At 36.5% G+C, this 25,105-nt stretch overlaps 2 protein-coding genes across 5 annotated transcripts in view; one reads left to right on the top strand and one right to left on the bottom strand.

Moving 5' to 3' along the window:
• LOC141435107 (carbohydrate sulfotransferase 11) overlaps positions 1–25,105 on the top strand; it is a 113,042-nt gene that overhangs the window by 82,774 nt on the left and 5,163 nt on the right. For all 4 annotated transcript variants that reach the window (XM_074097671.1, XM_074097674.1, XM_074097673.1 and 1 more), the window contains 4 exons: positions 14,349–14,536; positions 15,510–15,807; positions 19,080–19,259; positions 20,769–20,923. In XM_074097671.1, the coding sequence (XP_073953772.1) occupies positions 14,349–14,536; positions 15,510–15,807; positions 19,080–19,259; positions 20,769–20,923 (821 nt within the window). The remainder of the gene's footprint in view (positions 1–14,348; positions 14,537–15,509; positions 15,808–19,079; positions 19,260–20,768; positions 20,924–25,105) is intronic.
• LOC141435103 (ADAMTS-like protein 4) overlaps positions 2,256–25,105 on the bottom strand; it is a 441,311-nt gene continuing 418,461 nt past the window's right edge. Inside the window, exon 18 of the transcript XR_012452115.1 lies at positions 2,256–2,426. The gene's annotated coding sequence lies outside the window, so the exon portion shown is untranslated. The remainder of the gene's footprint in view (positions 2,427–25,105) is intronic.

Genomic DNA, 25,105 nt, shown 5'->3' with positions numbered 1-25,105 from the left:
ACTGCCCAAGCCCATTCTGTGGGGAGGCCTGTGCCCTGCAGTGGGACTTTTATAGGCTGGGATGATGATGATGATTCTAACACAGCATTTCTAGGGTAATTCAGTATTTAGCTCATAAAACAAACAATTAAACTTTAATAAATGACTAAAGTCTGTCGACGTAAAATCTGGTCATGCATAATCTGGTGTTTCTTTGTAATGAGTGCTAATTTTCAAGCCGCACTTTTTTTAAAGTAATTAGTGATTATGAAACTACATAATGAACATACAATCATAATAAAATGTTAGAGCGTCTGAGAATTTTAGCTTTATATATAAGACAGTGCCTAAATTATTTTGTACAGTGTCTTCTCAGACTTTAATTGTATAGTTACCCTATTTTACTACATGATAAGTTTGGTAGAATAAAGGACTTAGATTTGACAATTATCAATGTAATCTTTTTTAACGTTTCCATCCAGTTAATACTAAGACGTTGATAAAAAAAACATGCAGTGTCTAAGACGGTTCAAGTAAGTAAGTAGGGTAACCACGATAAAATGTGAATTTAAAATGAATTAATAGTTTATTTACTATTACAAAAGCATTACAGATTTTTGCATATTCTTAGGTACAATCGTTTGACCTAGAATATAGATTCTAGAGGTACGGAACGGATCAAGAAAAAATATTCATGTTCGTCACTTAGGAATCATTCTGTATATTCTATTATTGAGGCTGCATTTCAACCAGAGATGTCCGAGGATCTATTGCGAGGAATGTATTTTTCATTAACTAATAGGAACGCGTCATTTACCTCGCCTTGCCCCGCTCAGCTGTTTCCATCAGAGCGGTGCTGTGCGAGGACAGGTAAATGAAATGTTTCTATTGGTTAATAAAAACACAATCCTCGCAGCACATCCTCGTACATCTCTGGTTGAAATGCAGCCTCAATAATAGAAATATACAGGATGATTCCTAAGTGACGAACATGAATATTATTTCTTAATCCGTACCTCTAGAATCTAGATTCTAGATCAAACAATTATACTTAAGAATATGCAAAAATCTGTAAATGCTTTTGTAATAGTAAATAAATTATTTATTCATTTTAAATTCACATTATCCCGTGGTTACCCTACTTACTTAATTGAACCGTCTTTTAGACACTGCATGTTTTTTTTATCAACGTCTTAGTATTTACTGGATGGAAACATTAAAAAAGATTACATTGATAATTGTCAAATCTAAGTCCTTTATTCTACCAAACTTATCATGTGAAATAGGGTAACTTAACTATACAATTAAAGTCTGTCCACAATAAAATCTGGACACATCCTTGCACATCTCTGGTGGAAACACAGCCGTAATCTTAGACTATAATTACATAAATACTATTAAAGTGTAAATGGATGCATATTTGTCGCTATCACATAAATCCCTAACTATCATTTTGAAACCGCGTGAAGTTGGACCAACCGGTTCGAAAGGTCACCTGTGACTAAAATAGGCACCTAAATGAATTCTAACTACGGGAATTTAACATCATTTTAATGTGTTTCTAACCTACGTGTTGATTTATCGTAATGGTTTGTTATTACGTAGTAATTCTGTCCTATATTCTGAACTAAAAATAGACGTGTTTGTTTGAATCGAGCTATAATAGTCATGCATGATAGATACATTTTGGATTAAGTTCAAATGATTTTAGGATTTTTCTAATTTAGAATTAATATATTTCAGAGAGGGATATTTATAAAAACATTTGTTTTATTATTTAGTACCTAAATAATATTTCTTATGCTTACAATATGTTTTAAATTAATACTTATATTATAAACGCGAAAGTGTGTGTGTTTGTATGTTTGTCCGTCTTTCATGTCGAAACGAAGCGACGGATCGAAGTGATTTTTGGTATAGAGATACTTTATGGGCCCGAGAGTGACATAGGCTACTTTTTATTCCGGCAAAATGCACAGTTCCCCAAGGCACAGCGCGCGATAACCGAATCTAGTATTAGGTAGGTATATATTACTAATCAAAAGAAAATAAGACCTACTGGAATTTCATCGGTAAAATTAAATCAAAAATACGTTTGCATTTTTATCTAAATATGTAGGTATTTAATTGAATGAAAACTATTATATTTATTGGTATTTTCGTTTTATCAATGACACTCATACGGCCTTCCGGCCCCTATTTTTTTTTATAATTCTGATCCTGAAAGATAGTTTCGAAATACATTTTTTTTTCTTTAAAACAATGCAAGGTAGGTACCATCAGCTAAATATGTGGTCTACCACCCTAAAGTTGATAATCGTTTGCATGTCATAAAACAATAATGCCAATAGACGTGTCTGTCAACTTGAAAGTTCGACCTTAGCGACACATTCATTTGATAGGAATTTGTTTAAAAATTGATAGACCACTTATTTGGCTGATGGTACCTAATTCACAAAATGCAGGGGAATGCGAAACAATAAAGAATCGCTGGATTACGACTTTATTCCAATTTTTGCATTTTTTTTCTGGCCTCGTAAAATTTAATTTCAGCGGTTACCGCATACAGAACGGTGCCAGGAGTGGGTACGTTTTTACTGTTATCTTTATAGAGCAAACGTTTGAGCTCTCAATTTGTCGGAGTTATTAACTTTAAACACGCTAAAACCTCAATCTCGAATAAAAACCGCATGAAGATGGCAGGTGCAAATTGTAGCAATGTGCAAAGGTGACACTAATGTTGTTTACAGCTATTGGTCTTTCACATCATAGGCCTAAGGTTCCGCTTACATAAAATGGAGTGGCGTGGGTTCGACTATACTAATCACGCTATAATCTGTTCGCTGAGAATTGAGAGAACAATATAAAAATCAAGCGACCATTACAAATTATTTTTACGATTAAAAACACTAATTTTAACCAAATATTTACTGAATAAATTAGAAAACAACTGGATGTTTGGTCTATTTTAAGGTAGGTTAGTAAAAAATAAGTTAGTATTGTAATTTGAGTTTGATGGTATCTTAATTAAATTATCTTTAGATGACATAACTTCACTTGATAATATAACTTCACAGTCATTGTTGAAGGCTAAATTGTAACAATTATTTACCTACGTAATTACAAACTTGACGAATGACATGAAAAAAAAGCAACACATCCAAATTACACACTCAAAGCGCAATTCAGAACGGAATGGCAATTATAGCCGCTGCGTCTGCATTATAAGTTAATTATTTATGTTTGTAATGAAATATGGTATAATTGTGGCGTTTTTTATCTTACTTGCCTGCTACTTATTAATAAATAGTTTGATGTCAGTGTTATTTTAATGTTTTGATGTAGAAATAAGCTTTGATCTTCAAATTGTAATTTTCTCTACAAAGTGTGGAGAAAAGCGGCAAAAACGATGCAGGCCGGGTACGTTTTGTCCACTTGTATGCAGAGTCATTGAGACCTATTTCCACTTTAAATGGTTTAAATTCTAAAATACAGAAACGACCGATTCCATGTAACTTATTACGAAGTGTTGACAATAAATAACTTAGGTAGTATTTTTGGGCTTTATCACTTTCAAATGACAAATTAAAGTTATCTGTATTTTCCTGTCTGCCACATTTACGCAAATGATAATAACTTAGAACTGCTCAAGTGCCCATACTTGTTTTGGATAGGTATTTAACTAAATGTAACAAAACAACGTCAATTGGTGTCTTAAATATTGAAATCCCCCCATTAAACTAAACATTTACATTTCTGTATTGAAATACACTAGTCTAGTTTGTATTAAAATGATAGATGAGTAAAATGTTTAAAATCCTTGAATGTACAGTCGCCATCAGATATTTCGGAGCGGGCTAGGTGATCAAAAATATCGATACATGAACTCTAATACCTTAATAATAAAGTGCATGTGCCGATATTTTTGACTACCTTGGCCGCTCCGAAATATCTGATGGCGACTGTACCAAATCTGGCAGCTGAAGTTGGTTTACATTTAGTTAATTACCTAAACGATTCAAGTTTAAGTAAACATAAAATTATTTTTTAAACTAGTAAAGTTGTATGTCTGGGTAATCAAAGTCGAAGTCAAAATATTTTTATTCAATTCAATTTAGTCTATTTCAAGCATTTTTGAATGTCAAAATACTACCACCTGTCTACCACCGGTGTATGAGAAACTTAACAGTTATGTATGAACCTGCGTACAATTTTATGCGTTATAAGCAGACCTGGCTGACTACGAAGTACAAAATTTGAACCTGCCTAATTTGCCTGCACACATTAATATTATTTCATACGAAAGTGAGAGGGACGGTACTCTACGAACTTCAATTTTCGAATTTAACCCCCCTGGAGGATAGAATGGCTGGAGCCTTAGTAACAGTCGTTAGAATCTTTAGGTATAAAACTCTAGATAAAACCCTAAAAAGCTTGTAAAGTACAGCCCGTGACGATTTTCGACCTTAATTTAGACTGGGCGAGGAAAGGGGGGTGGAGGTTTAATAGCACAAGGCAATCTGCCGCAATGCGCTGTGGATGCACTACAAAGATAGCCTGGCTTTGTCGTATGTCTCTTTTGTACTAGTAGAGTCAGAAAGAGAGATTGGCGAGTATTTCTCAAAAAGTTGTCCCGTCATGAAATTGACAAGAAATCAATTTGTCAAGAAATTATTAACACTAAGTACGAGATCATAAAACATAAACATTTTGTGAGGAAAAAATCTTAATTTTGTAACTACATCGAAACTTTCTATTGGATCCAACAACAACGATTATCTGACTTTTTATCACCTTTACCACAAGGTTTTGTGTATATTTAAACACAATATTACTTATTTTTTGTGTTGTAATAGCGTCAGGAAATATATATTTTTTATAAGTGGACTACAGAAAATGGACAACTTTTTGAGAAATAGTCATATATGTGACACAGCAAGACGTGCATAAATATCTGATACCTACGACTCTATTTCTAGGGCCATTAGGACGTGTCAGATATTTTTGCACACTCCGCTATGGCAGATATTAATGCAGGTGACTGACACTTTTCATGGCGTAATCTTAAAAACTTCTTTTTTATTAATTTCAATTTCATACCTCTACCATTCTTGTGAAAATAACCTTGATAAATTAACACAAAGACGTCAAGTTGTCAGACACGTCTATTGGCATTATTGTTTTATGACATGAAAACGATTATCATCTTTAGGGTGGTAGACCACATTACCATCAGCCAAATATATTAATTTTTAAACAAGTTCCTTTTAAATGAATATGTCGCTAAAGTCGAACTTTCAAGTTGATTGACACGTCTGTCTATTCGCACTATTGTTTTGTGACATGCAAACGTTTATCAAGTTTAGGGCTGTAGACAACTGGGCTGATGCAACAACCAAAATGTTAAATATCGCGGCATCGCAGTATCATCGACGATAAATGCCTGTGCGTTGCAGCACGTTGGAAGACATACTTCCTGTACCTATTCAGCTTTCCCGCCTCTTGTATATCACTTAGGCATTCTCGCATGTATTCTTGGCCCCTCGGGTTTTCTGCAATACGCTATTGCACAGTTCATTCTTATTTTACTGCCGCAGTCTCTGTGAAATGAGAATTTACGTTTCACTTTGTCGCACTGAATTCAGGAACAAATTAAACGGGATTTTTATTGTGAACCACTGCTGTTCTGCGGCTGCGGAATTTTTGCACTTAAACTGCTGAACTGATTTAGATTTTATTTGGTATGGATTTTATCCCGGTAAATCGTATGGATCCCTCAGGATATTGATAAACGAATTCTTAACAGATGAAGTCGTGAGCAAAAGCTAGTGTGTAATACATATAGCTCACTTCAACAAGAACGCATTGAAACAGTTTAATAAAATGCAGGTTATGCAGATAAATAAATAACTCCATTAGTATAATTCGGAAGTCGTTTATTGGAGCTTAATCGCGTTTGAATCTTTTCTTAACTCAGTAGTTTAGTGTACCTAACGGTGAAGTAAATGTTAAGCTCTAAACACGGTTAAAAAGTTAGAACCTAGTTTGTTAGCTTTGCTTAGTGACCACTCGTGCGCATGCTTCGCGATGGTCAGATCACGACGCGAATATCAACGATTCCGAACGATCGAACGCTTAGGTATGAATTGAGGACAACGATTAAATTAGCGGGCAAATATTTTTAATGTTACTACAACGTCTTTTTTTTCATTTCAGTCACCTTTAAGGGCACATTCAATAGGTTAAGAGCCTGTTTCACCACTTGTCCACTAACTTTAAGTGACGGTTATCAGTGATGCCATCTCTGTTAAATTATAAAGGGGAAAAAAAGACCTTTTCTAACCCTACTCTGATTAGTTGTAGTTTGAATTGACTGATTGCAAGGGTAAAATTGATGTTGCTTTTTTGGACAGATTTTTGAAATACAATAATGAATACGAATACTAATCGAACAGAATCGATACCGAATCGGTATCAATTACGATTTTTTTAATTCGAATTCCAGATGTAATGGCTAGTTCTGTATAATTTTTCGTCATTTTCGTGTGATATTTACGAATGATGTGATTTCGTAAATCGTCCTGATTTATGTTCAAATACTAAGATAATACCAGAACTTTTATCGCACTTTCAGAATATTAGGCATACTTCGCTGAAGATGCGTTCGAAGCACCTATTTGTTTTTATTGCGCCGTAAACTGACATTCTCGAGCGACCGCAAAGCGCATGCAAATTCTGATTGTAGTTGTAAAATGCGAACCGCAGCTTTAAAGCGCAATCAAATGTATTCAAACTACAAGCCTGTACCAGGCCGGGTTTAGGGAGAGCATTCGGAGCTACACTGGGACCTCCAACAATAGACGCTTAAAAAAAACAAATTTCGTTAACAACCATTCCGTTTGTTTTTTTTTCAAACTATCAAATTATATACGATATACGAAATTTGAAATCTCGGATTTGATCATACGGGTTCCTTTTCGCTGCATATATCATGCTGTCATTCCATATATCTGCCAAAGAAATTACAGTAGAATTGATTATGAAAAGGAACCTGGTACGCGATTTAGTAAAATCGCCTGTATATTAGTCAAGATAACAGTCGCACGGCCTGTGCGGTTATAAACGTAATTGTGTATAAAATTTGTAAATCCGTTTAAATATACAATTTAATATCCGTTAAATCGAATAAATCAATTGAATACATAGTTGTTTATAGAACCATGCCAAGTAAAAATCGCGAATCGTCTCGTTTACGCCGGAAAATTTATAATTTATTATTCTCCATCCGGGCTCACCCGTCGCTAAGTCGCTACATTACTCAGATAAATAATATTGTTTGCTATTTACAGCAACCACCCACCACCCTACCCTGTAAAATGGAGGGTAAATAGAATAAAACAATAAGGTACAATCCATGTTCAGTGCTGCTCTACAAACTTGACGCGCAATAAGTTCAAAAAACACTAATTATTTACTTATACAGATTTATTTTTATCTTGAATATCTACCTGCTCGACTCCGTTTTTTTCGTATTGATAGCTACATTTAAGGAGTGGCCACACCGCTGCTTAAAAAACTGTGACGGTAGGGAATCGCAGTGACGCATCGCATATACGCACCGTTTTTATCGCATGCCCTCCACACAGCTGCTTAAAATGCGCAGATGGTGCGGAATCGCCAGTGACGTGCCGAAAACGTCACGAATTTTAGTAGAGAGCATGCAAAAAGTCCTGAAGTTTACGGCACGTCACTGCGATTCCGCACCGTTTGCATATTTTAAGCAGCAGTGTAGAAAGCATGCAAAAAAACGGCGTGCATACGATGCGTCACTGCGATTCCGTACCGTTACCGTTTTTTAAGCAGCGGTATTGCCACTCCTTAACTCGTGAAGTACTCGAAAATTAACAAACATATTTTTTTTCCATTGAAACTTAGTTAAATTATTTGGTTTTGGTTTCGCGTATTTGCACTTTTACGAAGCAACGGTTTGACGTGATTTTAGGGACAGAAATAGTTTAGGTAAATATCCGATTGTTTTTACAACAAAAATCAAAACGTCATTATCATTATCTTCCCAGGCCAACCCTAACGGTAGGACAATTAAACAACTTTTATTTAAGTGTAAATTTAGCGCTGGTACTGTTTTTTGCTTCTTTAATAGATAGGCAGAGAGCGGAATTTTCGTTTCATTTTTGATCTGTCATAGTGACTTCTCACTAATCGAATCTACCTAAATGATGTCTATGATATTGATGATGTTATGTTTTGACTGTAAAAGAAGTAGTTTCAAACCGGAAAATATAAAAAAAAACATCTATTTATTTATAGAGACATTAATGGAACACTCGCTATTAAAATTACAAAAGCATTTCAACATTAAATTGTAAAAAAATATTTCTTATATTTAGGGGATTTCAGAAGATGTATATTGGAAGTCGAAAATTGAGATGTCACTATGACAAGTCAAAAGTGCCACGAAAATTCCGCTCTCTGTACTTAGATATAGGTAATGTTTGCTAAAAGCGGGTAATAGGGAAAAAAACTTCATAAAACGCTGTCAAAAACGCTTATAAGGTTAGACATAGACAAAAGCCACTTTTGTACAAAAAATATGACGCATAGCTACATTTATTGTGATAAAATCATAAAGATAAACAATAGGAACGATGCCTTTGAATTTATCATTTCAAAACTTTTTAAATAACATGGTATACCTAATCAATGGGTTTTTTTACTCTTACTTCCGTGCGTACCTGTATACAATGGACCTAATTGCTAAGTCGTAAAAATTATGAAGTTTATGGACTGTCTGATGGATTACCGATGAAAGTTATCTTTACGGTAATTGCCATCGAGTAATTCGAACGTATAGCCAGGGAGTAATTATGTCGTAAAGCGAAATTCTGTCATTAAAAGTTAATAATGAAGAAGAGTCGGGTAAATTATTCGAATCATATCTACCTTGCTATAACATCTAACTAAGCATAAAGATTAATCGAATTACGAAAATGTTATGACGTGTAACAGGAATGATTTTTTTGTATGAAACAACTTTACGCTGATGTGTGCGACTTGAAGTGTTGCTCTGATGATGAACCCTGGTTGTTCATAGTGTGGTGGTGGTATTTGAGATTGTGTGATGTGATGTGTGTGTGTTCTTACAGCGTGGAGGCGGGGGAGCTGCATGAATACACATTTGTTGTATAGATGTAGCTGTCGTTACGGTCGTGAGTGAGTAAAGTAAGGTCACCCGGGGCAAAAGCAACTATGAGGCTAAAGTAACTAATTGATTTTCTTTTCTTATCTCTCAATCTAACGGTTTTTGTAAAACGAGCCATCTGCTGGAGCGTAGACAAATCATTGCTTTATGAAATAAATCACAAATGGCGTTCCTAGATCACTCACTGTTGTATCGATAGAGCAAATTTTATCAGCCACCATTTTGAAGCAACGCTTTGCAGTGTCATGTGTTTAGTTTTGTGTTATAAAAATATTCAAACCGTTTTCAGAGATAAAAAAGCAATGCTTTTGTTAAATATCTATTTGGACTGTAGGGCTTCCAATTAATATTTTATTGATTAGTTACATTAACATAACGTTTTAAACTTTTGTTATCTTCACTCATAGTCAAAATACCACAAACGAGACTTATCACGCTAAAACACACGAGTAATATTTACCTCGGCGTTTCAACCGTGTCAGCAGTGTTGCCAATAAGTCTAACATAAAACTTGCTAAGCGCTGTTAAAATTTTGCCAAAATTATGCTAAAAATGCTTTGTCATTATGTTGGCAACCAGTGTTGCCACCTTATGTCTCATGAAATGTCGTACGCAAGATAGTAAAATGGTAGTTTGTTTCATGGGTTGACTTTTATTAAATAACTATTTTATATGCTAAAAATATGCTTTATGCTAAACAACAAATAAAAATGCTAAACAATATATATAACAGTATGCTAAATCTAGCATAAAAGATGCTAAATTGGCATCTCTGGGTGTCCGTCAAGTTTGCCTAGCAGCGCGAGTCCTTTGAACTACCCGCACTTGATCACAAAAATTACCGGCACTCGTATCTCGAACAACCCGCACTTAGTATTTTTTTTAACTCGTCCTTTTTTAGAGTTCCGTACCTCAAAAGGAAAAAACAGAACCCTTATAGGATCACTTTTTGTCCATCTGTCTGTCTGTCTGTCTGTCAAGACCCTTTTTCTCAGGAACTCGTGGAGTTATCAAGCTGAAATTCATATCAAATACTCAGGTCTACTGTCCCTTGGAGCTATGAAAAAATCAAACTTCTAAGCCAACGCAATCAAAAGATACAGCCGTTTATGCTGCAAATTTTCGAAACTCGCAAGGGAATCAAAACCTACAGGGTACTTCCCGTGAACTCAGAATCTTGAAATTTGGTACGAAGCAACGTCTTATAGCACAGATAAAAGACATCATATAATAAAAATATTTTTAATAATTTGTACGGAACCCTCGGTGTGCGTCGGTCCGACTCGCACTTGGCCGGTTTTTTTTAAGCAGCCAGGTGCTGTGAAGCAGTGATGATGATTCAAAAGTATTACTTAGTTGCTGGCTGAGTTCACTAAAAACCTATGAAAAAACAAAGAAATGCGTGGTCATTGGCAGTGACAAAAAGATAAAAATCGCGATACACGATGAAATTTATATTCGTCTTATTGTTAGCTCTGTATTACGCTTACGCTAACATTATAATAACAATATTTGGGGTCGTTAACTCAATTTACCCTACATAAGTACAATTCCGATAAATAATAATAACAATACAGTCGATCGCTCTGATTTGATTAAACATCTTCGTCCGTAGATACTCCAGCTTCTATTCGAGCGGGAGACAAGATTGAAATGCCGGGAAGTTTTGTTTTTATTGAGATTGGTTCCAGTGCGGAGACGAGTGCATTTGTCGGAACATCTTGGGAAATGGGATCGCACTCAAGTCAGGTTCTCGAGAGAAAGTGGAGGGAAAGTTGAGAGCTGAACCTACACTATGTTGTTTTAGTACTTATTTAGTACTTACTTGAAAGTGAAATGATGCGACGCTAGGAATATATTTTATACTTAAGAAGAGAGTGCCTTTATTGAGCAATAAATTTAAAATTCTCTTGGTTATGGGTAGATATAACGTTTTAAACTTTCGTGATTCTCACTCATAGTCAAAATACCATATACGGGACTTATCACGCTATTTTTACACCAGTAATATTTACCTCGACGTTTCGGCAACGTTACAGTTGCCTTGGTCACGAGTAGACTAAAGTGTGGGGTGTCAAGTCTGCCTAGCAGCGCGAGTTCTTCGAACTACCCGCACTTGATCACTAATAGTAGGTACCGGCACTCGTATCACAAACTACCCGCACTTGGTCACTTTTATTAGTCACCTTATCACACCGACACACAACACTAACAACGTCCGATCGTCCCTCCGAGAGCTTACTCGCTTTACTTTCAAGAGTTATAAAAATGGGCAATTTTATAAAGTTAGGTGCTCTTAACTTTGCTATCTAGTAATTGAAACGATATGATACTTTAATGAAAGTTAAGAATAATAAAATAGATAATGCATTAAATAAAAAAACTATACTTTTCTACCTAATTCGTATCTCGTCGCTTTGCCCTTCGTTTTAAATAAGGTAGCGATGAAGACGACTTTTAAAAATCCCTAACTACTTTTATTTTGTACGTCTTTTTTGTGTTATTTTGTATGTTTAATTGAATTTTACAGTGCATTGTTTTTTTTACTGTAATGCTGTAAATTTTATTGATTAATAAATAAATAATTTTGATGCAATAATAAATCCTGAACTAAAATAATTTCTTTGCTCACCCGCGACCTTATGATAGCTAAGTTTAAGCAAGATATGCGTGTGTGGTGTAGGGTTTCGTCTCGATGTTTTGGAATGCATGGAAATAATTAGGTACAACAGTAGGTATGGGGTTTATTATTAAACAACCGGTAAATTTTGTATCATCTCCCTTGCTACGGCTTGGATCTATTTTCAGCAATAATAATAATAAATTTATTTCAGACCAAGGATTCATATTATATAACAGTTAGGATTAATAAAACACGCCTTTGCAGTAAATGAATAAAAATTCAAGGTAGCTTTATAATTATGACGAATAAAATTTATTAATATGTTGTGGGTAGTTTTGTTTGATCTCTTACCATCAGGAGACCCACTTGCTCGTTTGCCATCCAGTTGAATAAAAAAAATATAGTTGGGTACTTAGGGAGTAACAGTGACACATTAAAACATTTGTTGTTTTTTATTAGGCCAACATCTGATAGTATGGTGTATGGTTATGTTGCTCTAAAGATGAGCTCTGGTTGAGTTCGAAACGCGTCAATGTATTGTGGTGGTGGTGGGTTTGTGTGATTTGTGTGTGTTCTTACAGTGTGGAAGTGGAGGCTAAGTTTATGCAAGATATGCGTGTTCATGCGGTTCCTCCACTTCCACACTGCAAGAACACACAAAAATCACACAAACCCACCACCACCACAAAACACTGACGCGTTTCGAACTCAACCAGAGCTCATCTTCAGAGCAACATATCTTCCATAAACTTAGCTATCATAAGGTCGCGGGTGAGCAAAAAAATTATTTTAGTTCATTGATATGGACCTCCGCAAAGTAACGCCTGATTCAGTAAATCAAATCTTGGAACCTAAATTTGACTCACTTCATTCAGCGGTCCGATAGACTTGAAATTTGACATATTTATGTAAATTTGGTGACAATACAATAATCTGGTAGTGACATCCTCAATGGTTAATAGAACTGACTTGAAATTTGGTACGAATATGCAGTTTAAATGACAATGCAAGTACAGTCAACAAAAGTGCAGTCAGCGAAGAAAGCTTGTATTAAAAATGTTTTTTTAACAGAATTTTATTTGAAGTTGTTCAATTATGAAGCATGGTCAAGGTCACATATTTAGGATTTTAAGTACTAAATGAATTGCCGATAAAATGTGTTTGTTTGCTTTAAGCTTCCGGTTTGGTCGGAATTTACTAATGGATTTACACTACGGGCTTTATGAGCTGGCCCTTTATGCTTTGCCACAATTTGGCAATCAAAACATTAATCTAATTGCAAATTAATAATAATCTATTTAAGAACAATGCTTCATATATATTTATCAAAATATTAATTTAAGTCATAAAGTTAAGCAATTAGGTAGAATTTATGCAATCAACTTTTTTTGAGCGGGGATAATAAAATATGCTTAAGTATAGCTTTCCAGTCATACGTGGTTGCGATTTTAGCTCGCGGTCATTTCTATTCCTCTAATTCGTTCTGTGGTTCGAGCGGTAGTGATTAATTAGTGGAAATGTGCTAATAGCGCCATTAAACAAACACCGGTGCGATGAAATTATATATAGGTACTTATAGAATAACTAGCGCATACGCACGATATGGAATAGTTTGGTTGGATTATGGAATGGGATTGCAATTTGGTGGTGGTATATATTCACTGTCATACTATTATGTGTTTTGGATAATACACTCATCAAAAATGCCCAGGGATATTTTTTATTACTTGACAGTTTTGATCATTTCAATAAAGGCATAATTACTGTGTAAAAATTTCAAATTGGTCTAAGGATAATGAGTATCCCAAGATGTTTGATGTGTCTATTGTTTAGTCCGCGTCTCCGTCAGTAATCAAAAATATTTGAAATATTTTCTATAGTCAATCGACCAAAATATGACAAAGATAAAGCGCATCAACATCGAGTGCAATAATATAGACTTCTCTAACCCTTCAAAAATATGTACCACAGAGTCTTATTCCGACGTAAAAAAGCCGTGGTAACATATTTTTGAATGGTTCGAATTGATACATAATATTTTTCACCTGACTGTGCCTACATAGGGTGACGTTACTCGGAACTCTTAATAAAAAATAAAATAAAACATAATTGTCCAATATATTTTGATACTACTTAACTTATAACTAACGGACTATATAAGTATATTGGTGATAAAGATTTTCAATAAGGTGGATTGTCTTTTGCATTATACATGTGTCGCACGAACATAGCTGTCTTACACGTGTGGTCCTGGAGTTGCATTGACTTTTGCAAGAAAAAAAAATTCTATCCTATAATAATAGTTCCGCCTTTTGTGATTAAAATCGTGATTTTTACGGAAACAAAATAATCCAAGATAACAATTTAGACTACATTTCTTTGAAATTGTTTTAACTTACATATGTATAAAAAAAAATTTGCTACGTGAAAAAGTCATAAATAGACCGATCACGCAATGAACAGATAACTCCCAGCAGTAGTCCTGGTCTTCGTTATAAGCACATACTAACTAACCCTTTGTTACAGTACATGTATGAGAACGGAACAAACGATGACGGACTCCTCACCCGCGACAAGTTCATGGAGGTCAACGCGAGGATGGACGCCCGTCGCAAGTTCCTCAGAAGCGAGTGCTCCAGATTGGGCCTGGACGGGTCCAGCCATAAGGCGTACGCTTGGGAGTATCTCATCAACCGACAGTATCATGTTATTTGGTGAGAACTATATGTCCAATCATAATTTCCGGGTAGATGATGCGAATGATTCTGTACATAGAGTAGAGTAAACTTTTGTAGGCAAAAACTTAAAAACTACAGGCAACTGACAGAGGGACAGGCAGACGGACAGACGGATGAGCGAGAAAAATAGAGCACCGTTTAGACCCTTTGGATTAAGAACTGTAACCAGTAAAGTTTGAAAGACTGATGACGGCATTATTCTAAAACTTATGTCAAGTCACTCTAGTTGCGACGGATATTAAAGGCCGCTCAACTATAGGTTGTACTTATCACTTAGCAAATGAGTTTCAACGTATTATTAAAACGGAAATGTCAGTAAAGTGGGAACCCGTGTCACCTCCACTATAATTGAGCACCCAGTTGTATTGTTACGGAAACTACAATTTTTTTACCTATCTACCAGTGCACGAAAGCTACGTCTGCTACTCGTATATATTTCCATTTAGCTGAGAACGAACTCATAGTATGTATTCGGATGCAACACCTTTTTGTTGTCTACAGAACCTTTACATACTTACTAAATTTACATATTAAAAATTAAATGTAGAAACGCCGGTAGCTGGTACAGTTACCAGCATCAATATCTGGCACAACGAAGCGTAAGTACTTAAAAATCTGATTCGACTCTACTTTTTGAGCCGGTAAGACGTGTTAGATATATTTGCACGCTCCGCTATGTGGCAGATATTATAATGCAAGTGACTATAAACAGAGACAAGTAAATTATAGCGCGTTCGCCCTGATTAATTCTGTAGTACAATGTCAACCCTTAGAAAATATGTTTAAGTTGATATTGTATTACAAAATGACAGTCAGTTGACTAAGTATTACAAAAGATCGTTCAGTAGGTAGCGGTCGTACACTTATGGTAAAGATTGTATTTCATTAATACGGACCTCCACAATCTTGTGTTATTCTATTACATGTTTAACTGTATTCTTCTTTTCAGGTGCAACATTTTCAAAGCAGCGTCCACCTCTTGGATGTACAATTTCAATCTCATGGCGAATTATACAGCCGCTTTCTTAGACAAGACCAAGGAGGTGCCACTGGGGCTTGCTAGAAAAAAATACGCCAGGCCGTCCGCCGAAATGATCAAGAAAGCCCAAGTGGATTCTATATCGTTCCTCATAGTCAGACACCCGCTGGAGCGGCTAGCATCAGCGTACAATGACAAAATCGTCCACGCGTGGCCTAAGTCATTTCACGACAAAATGGGGTACAGGATCATTAGAAAGTACAGAAAGGTGAGTTTCGAATTCAATTACATTACGGTATCGCGCGGTTTCATTTTGTTCGGGAACACTTAGTCGATTGTTTCGCGACGCTCTATTACTGTCTTTTTTTTTCAACTTGAATCGAACCCAAACCCGTTTTTAGTTAAATTAAGGAAAGAAGAATTTGGCTACAGCTATACTTAGAATTACCATAAAAGTCTGCTTTTATTTTTTTTTATGACAGAGGGTGACCAGTTATGTTCTAGACTACTTAGGGCAAGGTTGGCCAAACCCAGGCCCACGGGCCACAAATGAACCCACCGAGGTATTTGAATTTTCCCGCCAACTGGTTGGATAAGCACGACTAGTTTTTGCAATTATTGTTACTTACCTCTGAAAGTATTGACGCTTCGTCGCTTCAGACTTGAAAAAAATTACCCACCTAGAAAATTTGGCCAGCCTTGACTTAGTTAGAGCATCATGTCACGGGGAGCATCATAAGCAGCATTAACAAATTCTTTGCTGGCACATAAAAAGCAAGGCTGTTTAAATACCAAGACTAATTTATTAGTAGATAGGGGCATCTAGGTATGGAATGCTTCAGAGCGTCAAATTGTTTTAATTTGGTACTGGGGGTAGCAAACAATCATGTGGGTTGCCTGATGGTAGATAAGTAAGCACCACAACACCTGAACACCCGCAATACCAGAGGAGCGTTGCCAGCCTAGGGGGCTGTAATTTCACCGGCTGTCTTACTCTTCACGCCGGAACATAACAGCGCGTGTTCTGTTGCTTGGCGGCAGGATTTGTAAATAAGATGGTGGAGTGGTCCGGACAGTTCTTGCACAAGATCTTGTTACCTACTTGTTTCTTCATCTTCCACACAATTCTTGGTTATTGTTTATTGAATTTGAGTGAAAAGTTGCATAGAATTAAGGGCGTCGTCGCCAAGAGGGGGTAAAAAGCGGCAACCTAGATATTATTATAAGTAACTTTTGTCTGCATTTACAATTGAAACTGTTACCCGACTAACCTATATAGTTAGGTAAAATCACTATCATATTTTATTTTTGTTTTTGTTCTTATTAGCTTGTATTAGCTTGTAACTCCGGATTACTTTGTTCGGGTTCTTGTTAGATTCCATCCCAGCCTATATACGTCCCACTGCTGGGCACAGGCCTCCTCTCAGAACAAGATGGCTTGGGCTATAATTCCCACGCGGGCCCAGTGCGGATTGGGAACTTCACACGCACCATTGAATCGCTTCGCAGGTTCCTCGCGGTGTTTTCCTTTACCGCAAAGCTCGTGGTAAATTTCAAATGTAATTCCACACATAATTTCGAAAAACTCAGAGGTGCGAGCCGGGGTTTGAACCCACGACCTCTGCTTGAGAGGCGATAGAGGCGATGGTGCTTAGATTATAATCTAAAGAAATAAAAAAATGTATTTATGAAGTTATTTTGCTAAAAAAAAAATTATAAATGAACGTATTGCCTCTACCTTGACTATCAGCTGGCGATCTGACAGCGACGCTCTTGTTGAGAAGTGTACGTTGAACTCCGTACTTCAACGTTTTGGAAGAAAAATTTGACTAGAAGTGGGTTGGAAAGTAATTGAATCGCCTAGCGACTTACGTCAGATTAAATTGCTCGGTTATAAATTCCTACGTTGCAAATCCCTTTTATAACGGCGTATAATCACCAAATGCCTGTCACCTCGTTCCGTATTACGTTTATGGTCGTGTCTTTTCGATGTTTGTAAACATACATCATACATGGCTCGCTTTGTATGACAAGATAATACGACCCAAATCCAAGGCTTCTCCGAATAATTGATGACAAACATCACAATATTTGGTATTGTTCCGTCGTTAGGCAACTGTGAGTAACATAACGGAAAGGGGGTGTGGAGGGTGAAGTGTTGAGCCCAACCTGTATAATCCCCTGACGTGAAATAATCATGGAGGCAATTCATAAATTCATATTAGATGAGGGACGACCATGTTTTACGTAAGTACATGGTACGCAAACAAAAACTTCTGAAATACCTAGTTGGAGTTTTGTTTTAGGATAGCGGTTTCAATAGCTAAATGTTGGTCCGAGTTTTGGAAGTTGTAGTTTCAAACTACAGGAACTTAGTTGGGATTGGAACAAATTTAATGATCAGAAAGTTTCGGTTACCTGGTTTTTAGGGTTCCGGAGCCAAAATGGCCAAAACGGAATCCTTATAGTTTCGCTATGTCTGTCTGTCTGTCTGTCCGTCCGCGGCTTTGCCCAAGGACTATCAATGCTAGAAAGCTGTAATTTTGCACGGGTATATATGAAAACTATGCCGAAAAAATGGTACATTGAAAAATTAAAAAAAAAAAATTTTTTTAGGTTGCCTCCCATAGACGTAAAATGGGCTATCGTTGAATAGGTATTTTAAAACCATTAGGGGTTGCTAAAACGGTTTTTTGATTCAGCGATGTGTTTGCGAAATATTCAAGTTTAAAATGCAAATTTTCATTAAAATAGAGCGTTCCCCCCCCCCCCCCCTTCCTCTAAAATCTAAAGGAAAAATTTTAAAAAATTCAGGATGGTAGTAAGTACCTATATCAAACTTACAAGGAAAACTATAACGGTTAAGTTTGCTTGAGAATTATTAGTAGTTTAAGAGTAAATAGCAGCCTAAGGTATAAAATATACCTAAACTTTTGACGACCGGATGGCTAAGTGGTTAGAGAACCTGACTATGAAGCTTGAGGTCCTGGGTTCGAATCCCGGCCGGGGCAGATATTTGTGTGAATAACACGAATGTTTGTTCTCGGGTCTTGGATGTTTAATATGTATTTAAGTATGTATTTATCTATAAAAGTATTTTTATCCGTTGCCTAGTATCCATAGTACAAGCTTTGCTTAGTTTGGGACTAGGTCAATTGGTGTCAAGTGTCCCATGATATTTATTATTTATTTATTTAAACTTGGAATATTCCGTTCAAAATACGAAATCCTTAGAAAAATATTACTTATTTTTTTCGTAATGGCTACAAAACCCTATTTCGGGCGTGTTCGACACGCTCTTGGCCGGTTTTTATTGATTGGGAAGCTTTTTCAGGGCTAATAAGATTGGTTTTTCTAAGACATTATATGATTTAGACCTGCAAGAAACATCGTGCAAGTTGCATTACATTGCCCGGCCGTTAAGCGAACAAGTTGGCAGTGCCCAATCGAACACCGCAATATACCTAATGCACGATTTTATTGCAATTTAAACTGGGCTAAGATTCCTTTGTTTTTTAAAGTAAATTGTCTTATTTCCAGCAAAGCACAACACAGCCAGTACCAACGGCGCGATACCCGATGTTTGAAGAGTTCGTCTCGTACGTGCTGGACGAAGCGCGAGCTAAACGCACACTCGACATGCATTGGACGCCATACACGGACTTCTGCACGCCTTGCAAATTCGAGTTCGATGTCGTGCTCAAGTTTGAGACTTTGGACGTAAGTACATATTATTATAATATATAAGTACATACATTATGCAATCACGGCTCTTTCCTAACGAAGGGGTTTTGCTTACCTTGGAAAATCTCTGTACCTACCTGTGTTTTCTGTACTGCTTACTATTTGTTGGTGTTTAATAAAGAGTCATTGTATTGTATTGTAGGCAGAAACTATTTATTTCCACTTGCTACGATCCTGACCTGACATATTTCGCTTCCTCAAAACCCATTAATCTTTAGATTACATGCTCGCAGGTTTCGGGTTATACTCTTGACCGCCGACACTTATATTATTTAATACGAGAGTGAGAGGGACGATACGATACGAACTTCGATTTTCGAATTCCGTAGTAGCCCTGCTGAGTGCTGGCTGACCTTTCTTTAGGACATCCCCCAATCTGATTATGGAATGTCCTTTTTGATCTCCCACTACCAAAATTTTCATTCACACTTACCTTATATATCTCTCGGATGTAAGTAGTTTAGGTACTTAGGTATTTATCTGATTTTCTACGCATTGGGTAAAACTTGGGCGTAAGAGTAAGAACTTTGGCCCATGTCAAGGAACAATTTTGATCTTGTGCATCCAAAACTCATTCAAAACAGGAAACTGTAATCGAGCGATACTTTATTGATCATAATGTGTTCCTAAATAAATCTTGGAATCGCATCAAAGTGTTTAAGTACTCTCACAATTTTGTCAAGAAGCATAATATTGACTATGTAAAAGATACAATGTAGGTAGGTGAATCGTTTGCTTATCATTCAAAATAACTACTTAATTAATTATTTTGCCGCCCTATTTTTCGGCTAATTTTCGTTTAGAAATATTGCTCCAAAAATTCGTTTACACGTTTACAAAGTTTACAATACAGTCAAGGGCAAAGATATCGACACGGCCAATGTTACAAAAATATGTATACCTACACGACTTTATGCACTTGACATTAAGGCCGTGTATACATATTTTTGCAACTTTGGCCGTGTCGATATCTTTGCCCTTGACTGTACCTAGGCCAAATATCGTAGCTTGATCGACCCCTATTGATTAAACGCATGCCTCATTTTAATGAACGGGGTTATAAAAATAGACATAGAGCCCCAAGTGTTCTTAGCATTTATTTGGGCACTTGTCCTCCGATCCTATTTCCCTCAGACGATAGTAGAATAACTCCTTAGGGAATCTAAAGACTTCACTACTCTCGTCCGTTTTCACAGGTGATAATGGGCGAGAATTTATGAAGTAGATAATTGTAAACGGACGTATAAACAAATTCGACGCTTTGTTTGAAGATCAGACACTGATTTTACTTGATATTTGAACTATACACAATGCTCCTACATACGTATTTAGGTACGATACAATTACAAACACTGAACAAGGCATAATAAGAACAGCTACAGTTTTTCGGCTTTTTATTAATTGATTTAGTTTTTGCTAAGACTTTGGTTGTTTAGTAGCACATTATACATGTAACTTTTTCTTTTTCGTTGTATTTGTATACAGGAGGACCAAAGGTACTTGATTCAACTGGCGCGACTACAAGACGTGGTTAAGCCGGAGTGGCGTAACAGCGGGAAAGGCGCCACCCTGCACAACATCAACCATCTTTACTCGAGACTCAAGCGCTCGCAGCTTCAGGGGCTGTATAACCTGTATAAGTGAGTATTGTGGAAATGCTATACCAAATGTTAAATCAAAATATATAACTCAGCGGCACATTTGGCCCACTCTACATACAAAATTACCTATTTCTGCATACATTTGAGGGCCAGATTTTTTGCCGCTCATTGTAGGTACTACGTTGTTAGGAGCTCGGTTGGCAATCTTAGAAGGTAAAGGTGATTTTCCAGCGACCAGGCGAGACGAGACGAGGTGAGACGAGAATTAAAATTTGTATGAATTCTCGCGCTCGCCGCGAGCTGCCGCGGGCCGCCGCGGGCGCCACCATAAAAATTTCAATTCTCGTCTCGCCTCGGCAGTGGAAAATCACCTTAAACCATGTACCTATTAGTCTGAAGTTCATCACGTTCGTAGGTACAAAAATAGATTAGGTAGGAAATTGTTTTTTTTTAAGGTCGTCCTATTCAATACTATCCTTCAATAGTAACCTAATCCTAGACTTAGATAATTGTATATTCGTTCCCTACCTAAAATAATATTAAGCGTTATCAATGTAACATGAAGTCACGGGCAGATACTGGTCACTTATGTAAAGTACTTGGTTTAGTTTATTCACACTTCACCTTAAAAATCAATCGTCGGTATGTCCATTCAACCGTTTCTGTGGTCGGACATAACGTCAACGGCTCGACCGCAGCGCTCCGTTACCCCATTTATTCCGTGCCATGCCTATAGTAATTGGGTTATGGCCTGGATTAGTTCAGCGAAACCAATTTATTGGCGATATCCGCGGAATAGCTGCATGATGGATTATTCGCAGCGTTTTTCATTTGTTTTTATGATGGGAGCTCGACCATTGATAATTATGGGCAGGGGATGTACAATAGCCGCAGAAGTAACACACATACATACATTACAATCACGCCTGTTTCCCCAACAAAGGGGTAGGCAGAAACTACCTATTTGTTTCCACCTGCCATATATAGTAACTACGTCGTTTCACCAATACTCATTTTATTTATTTTCATAGTTTTTTTTTATTCGACTGGATGGAAAACGAGCAAGTGGGTCTCCTGATGGTAAGAGATCACCACCACCCTTAAACATCTGCAGCACCAGGGGTATTGCAGATGCGTTACCAACCTAGAGGCCTAAGATGGGATACCTCAAGTGCCAGTAATGCTCGCCGCTTTTGAGTAACACTTGGCCTGAACTTTCTTTAGGACTTCCCCAATCTGATCATGGAATGTCCTTCCATATACTGGGTGGCTCTGACCATGGGGTTTTAAATGCAAGGTTCGTTTCTATAAGCATAAAATTACACATTGACCAGCTTAGTTATACATTATACATGACAAAATGAAATTTGACCAAGTATAATTTCACAATAATTTGCCAAAAAAATTATGCTTACATTACTGTAGCATTTGCGGTATAATACTCAGCGGCACAAAATTTGGCCCACTCTACATACAAAATACGGTATTTGACAACTCCTGAATTTGCCATGTCTTAATATTATTATGAAAATATAGGTGTACAGACAGTGTTTAGCGAAGTGAAAACTTAAATCGGTTGAAAATTGTATTTATAGTGATCTTTTGAAAAATCTATCTATATACCTGTCTCTTTCTCAAACGCTTTTCTCTATGCGGCAAGTATGGCACTACTGGCGTGTGACGTCACATGCCAGTATGTCTTTCTCTGTCTAATCTTGAATTTCAAACCTTTATAACTTTGTTATTTGTAAATTAGCTTAATAATTGTTTCTCTATTCGATAACAGGCATTGCGTAGTTTTAATTCATAAAACATATACAAAATAGTCAAATACCGTATTACCTATTTCTGCATACATTTGAGGGCCAGATTTTTTGCCGCTGAGTATATGTTGTTCGAGTAATGATTTTTTGCCAAACGAAAAATTAAATAAAATGGGATATGATATTTTAGAGAAAGTTTTATACCCAAAAGTACCATCCAGAAATTTTGTTGAATCTACATATTTTTTGATAACGTTTACTGTTTAGTTTTGAGCCACTAACAAGGTGAATTGAACACGAGTCATGCATAATTAAACCAACAGTAGGTAAGCTTTTAATTAATTGAAAAGGGAGCTTAGGGAGTTTTTAACACGCCTTTATAATTGGGGAAACGAACTCGTATGATGGCAAGCTTTATTTTCTCTTAAAATCACAGGCATATTAAGTATCAAATTTTAAGCACAAAAGAGAACAAGGGATGTATCGGATGAAGTGGATTGCTTGGAAAATTTTCGCTTAATCATTAAAACCATCTCAGAATAAAAGGCTATGGGTGTTAGTTCCTGTTCACGTGAACCCAGTGTGAATCGGAAATAAACACACGATTGATTTTAACCCCCGACAAAAAAAAAGAACGGTCTAGTTTGACGCCTGTCTGTCTGTCTGTCTGCGGCATTGTAGCTCTCAAACGGATGGAATTGTTTCAATGCGGTTTTATTAGGTGAAAACGAGTTTTTTGCGGTGCCTCTCAGCTATGGTTGATGAAAACCTTGAAATGAACTTTGAAATCACAATGTCAGGATTTTTCTTTATTTTCTGAGTTGGTTAGGTTATCTTCGCAGGTAAATGAAAGATACATACACGAAGATGCGAGTTCGGGCTCTAACTAAAAAAACTACACACTACACTTAGCATAAGAGGCCATAGGTCAAAGAACTAGAGTACATTCAGCAGCAGAAGTGGATGAGCGATTGCCCAAAATGACGCACGACTCTACTGCCAAGGTAATAAGCGTGTTTAGAGTTTAGACCATTTTGAGCACCACAACTGCTCATCTGCTTCTGCTGCTGACTGTACCTACCGCAATTTGCTTACATAGTTATGCGAAAAATTAAATAACGGTGCTTGTGTAAACGTAACATGATAATAATAGTTATGCCCTCATTCGCCATGGCGATAATTATGGCTTATCGTTCTAATTTACCTAGCTACTCATATGAACTACATTTTAACTTATACTGACTACAATTATTATACCTACTAGGTACAGGTCGGTTCACAAGAGCCGGTGCGATTGGATTGAATGAGAGAATTAGAGTAACTGTGTGTTTCCTATTTGAATACACTTTACACAAATGTTAAAATGTCATGTATCTGTCATATTCCTACAAAAATGTCTAAGTGACATTTTTTTTTTATTCGACTGGATGGCAAACGAGCAAGTGGGTCTCCTGATGGTAAGAGATCACCACCGCCCATAAATATCTGCAACACCAGGGGTATTTCAGACGCGTTACATTACTTTCGTTCAATCCACTCGTGCCAGCTCTTGTGAATCGACCCGTACTACAGCCGAGTTCTTAAATTTCTGACGAAAAATTTAATCAAAAATATGTAAACACGCTATTGTTAACGGCGTAGAAGCGTGTTGAGATATTTTTGATCACATTTTTGCCCAGAAGTTTATGAACTCGACTGTACTTATGGGTACCTATTAAAAATTAAAAACGTTGGCGACGTAGGTAAGTAGGTACAATTTATATTAGTTAGGTATACTTACAGGAACCCCCTAATTTAATTTCATTACTATTATTGGTTGTTGTAGAAATAAACATCATGTTTAAATTTTATCTGTCTAGTAATGTTCTTGAGATACGGGCCTGTGACAAAAAAAAATCAAAACTTCAAATGATTTATTCAGTAAATAGGCCGCAATGGGCACTTTTACACGTCATTTTTTAAACTACCAGCGCTTTCGGAAAGACCATCATTGCCAAGAAGAATGCGCCGCAAGAAACTTGGCAGAAAGTCATTTTTTCATAATAATATAATTACAAATAAAATACTTAAAAACTATATTATACAATTAAAGAGAAAATAATAAAAATAAAAATACAGGGATGACGGACAGAAAGGCACGCAAAGAGACAAACGGACAGTGTAGCGACATTAATAGGGTCCCGTCTGTCACCCTTCGGGTACGGAACCCTAAAAGGGACCGGCTAAGTACGAGTCCGAGTTTTCTATGTTTGATTCAGGCGTTAAGTAGGTACTTTGTGAAGTTCAGTAGTTTAAGCGTAACGACGTAACAGACAGACAGATAGACGGAGTTACTTTGACATTTGTAGTAAATAATATTATAGTAAGAAATCGGCATTTTGTTTCCCTATGGAATTATATCGTATCGGCAATGATTCTTTATCGTTAAAAATATCAGTATGTATTTAAGGGTTGATTG

This window comes from Choristoneura fumiferana, chromosome 14 (assembly GCF_025370935.1).
Source record: "Choristoneura fumiferana chromosome 14, NRCan_CFum_1, whole genome shotgun sequence".
NCBI classification, from domain to species: domain Eukaryota; kingdom Metazoa; phylum Arthropoda; class Insecta; order Lepidoptera; family Tortricidae; genus Choristoneura; species Choristoneura fumiferana.
Note: the sequence above shows the minus strand (reverse complement) of the source record. Positions and strands in the feature narration are given on the sequence as shown.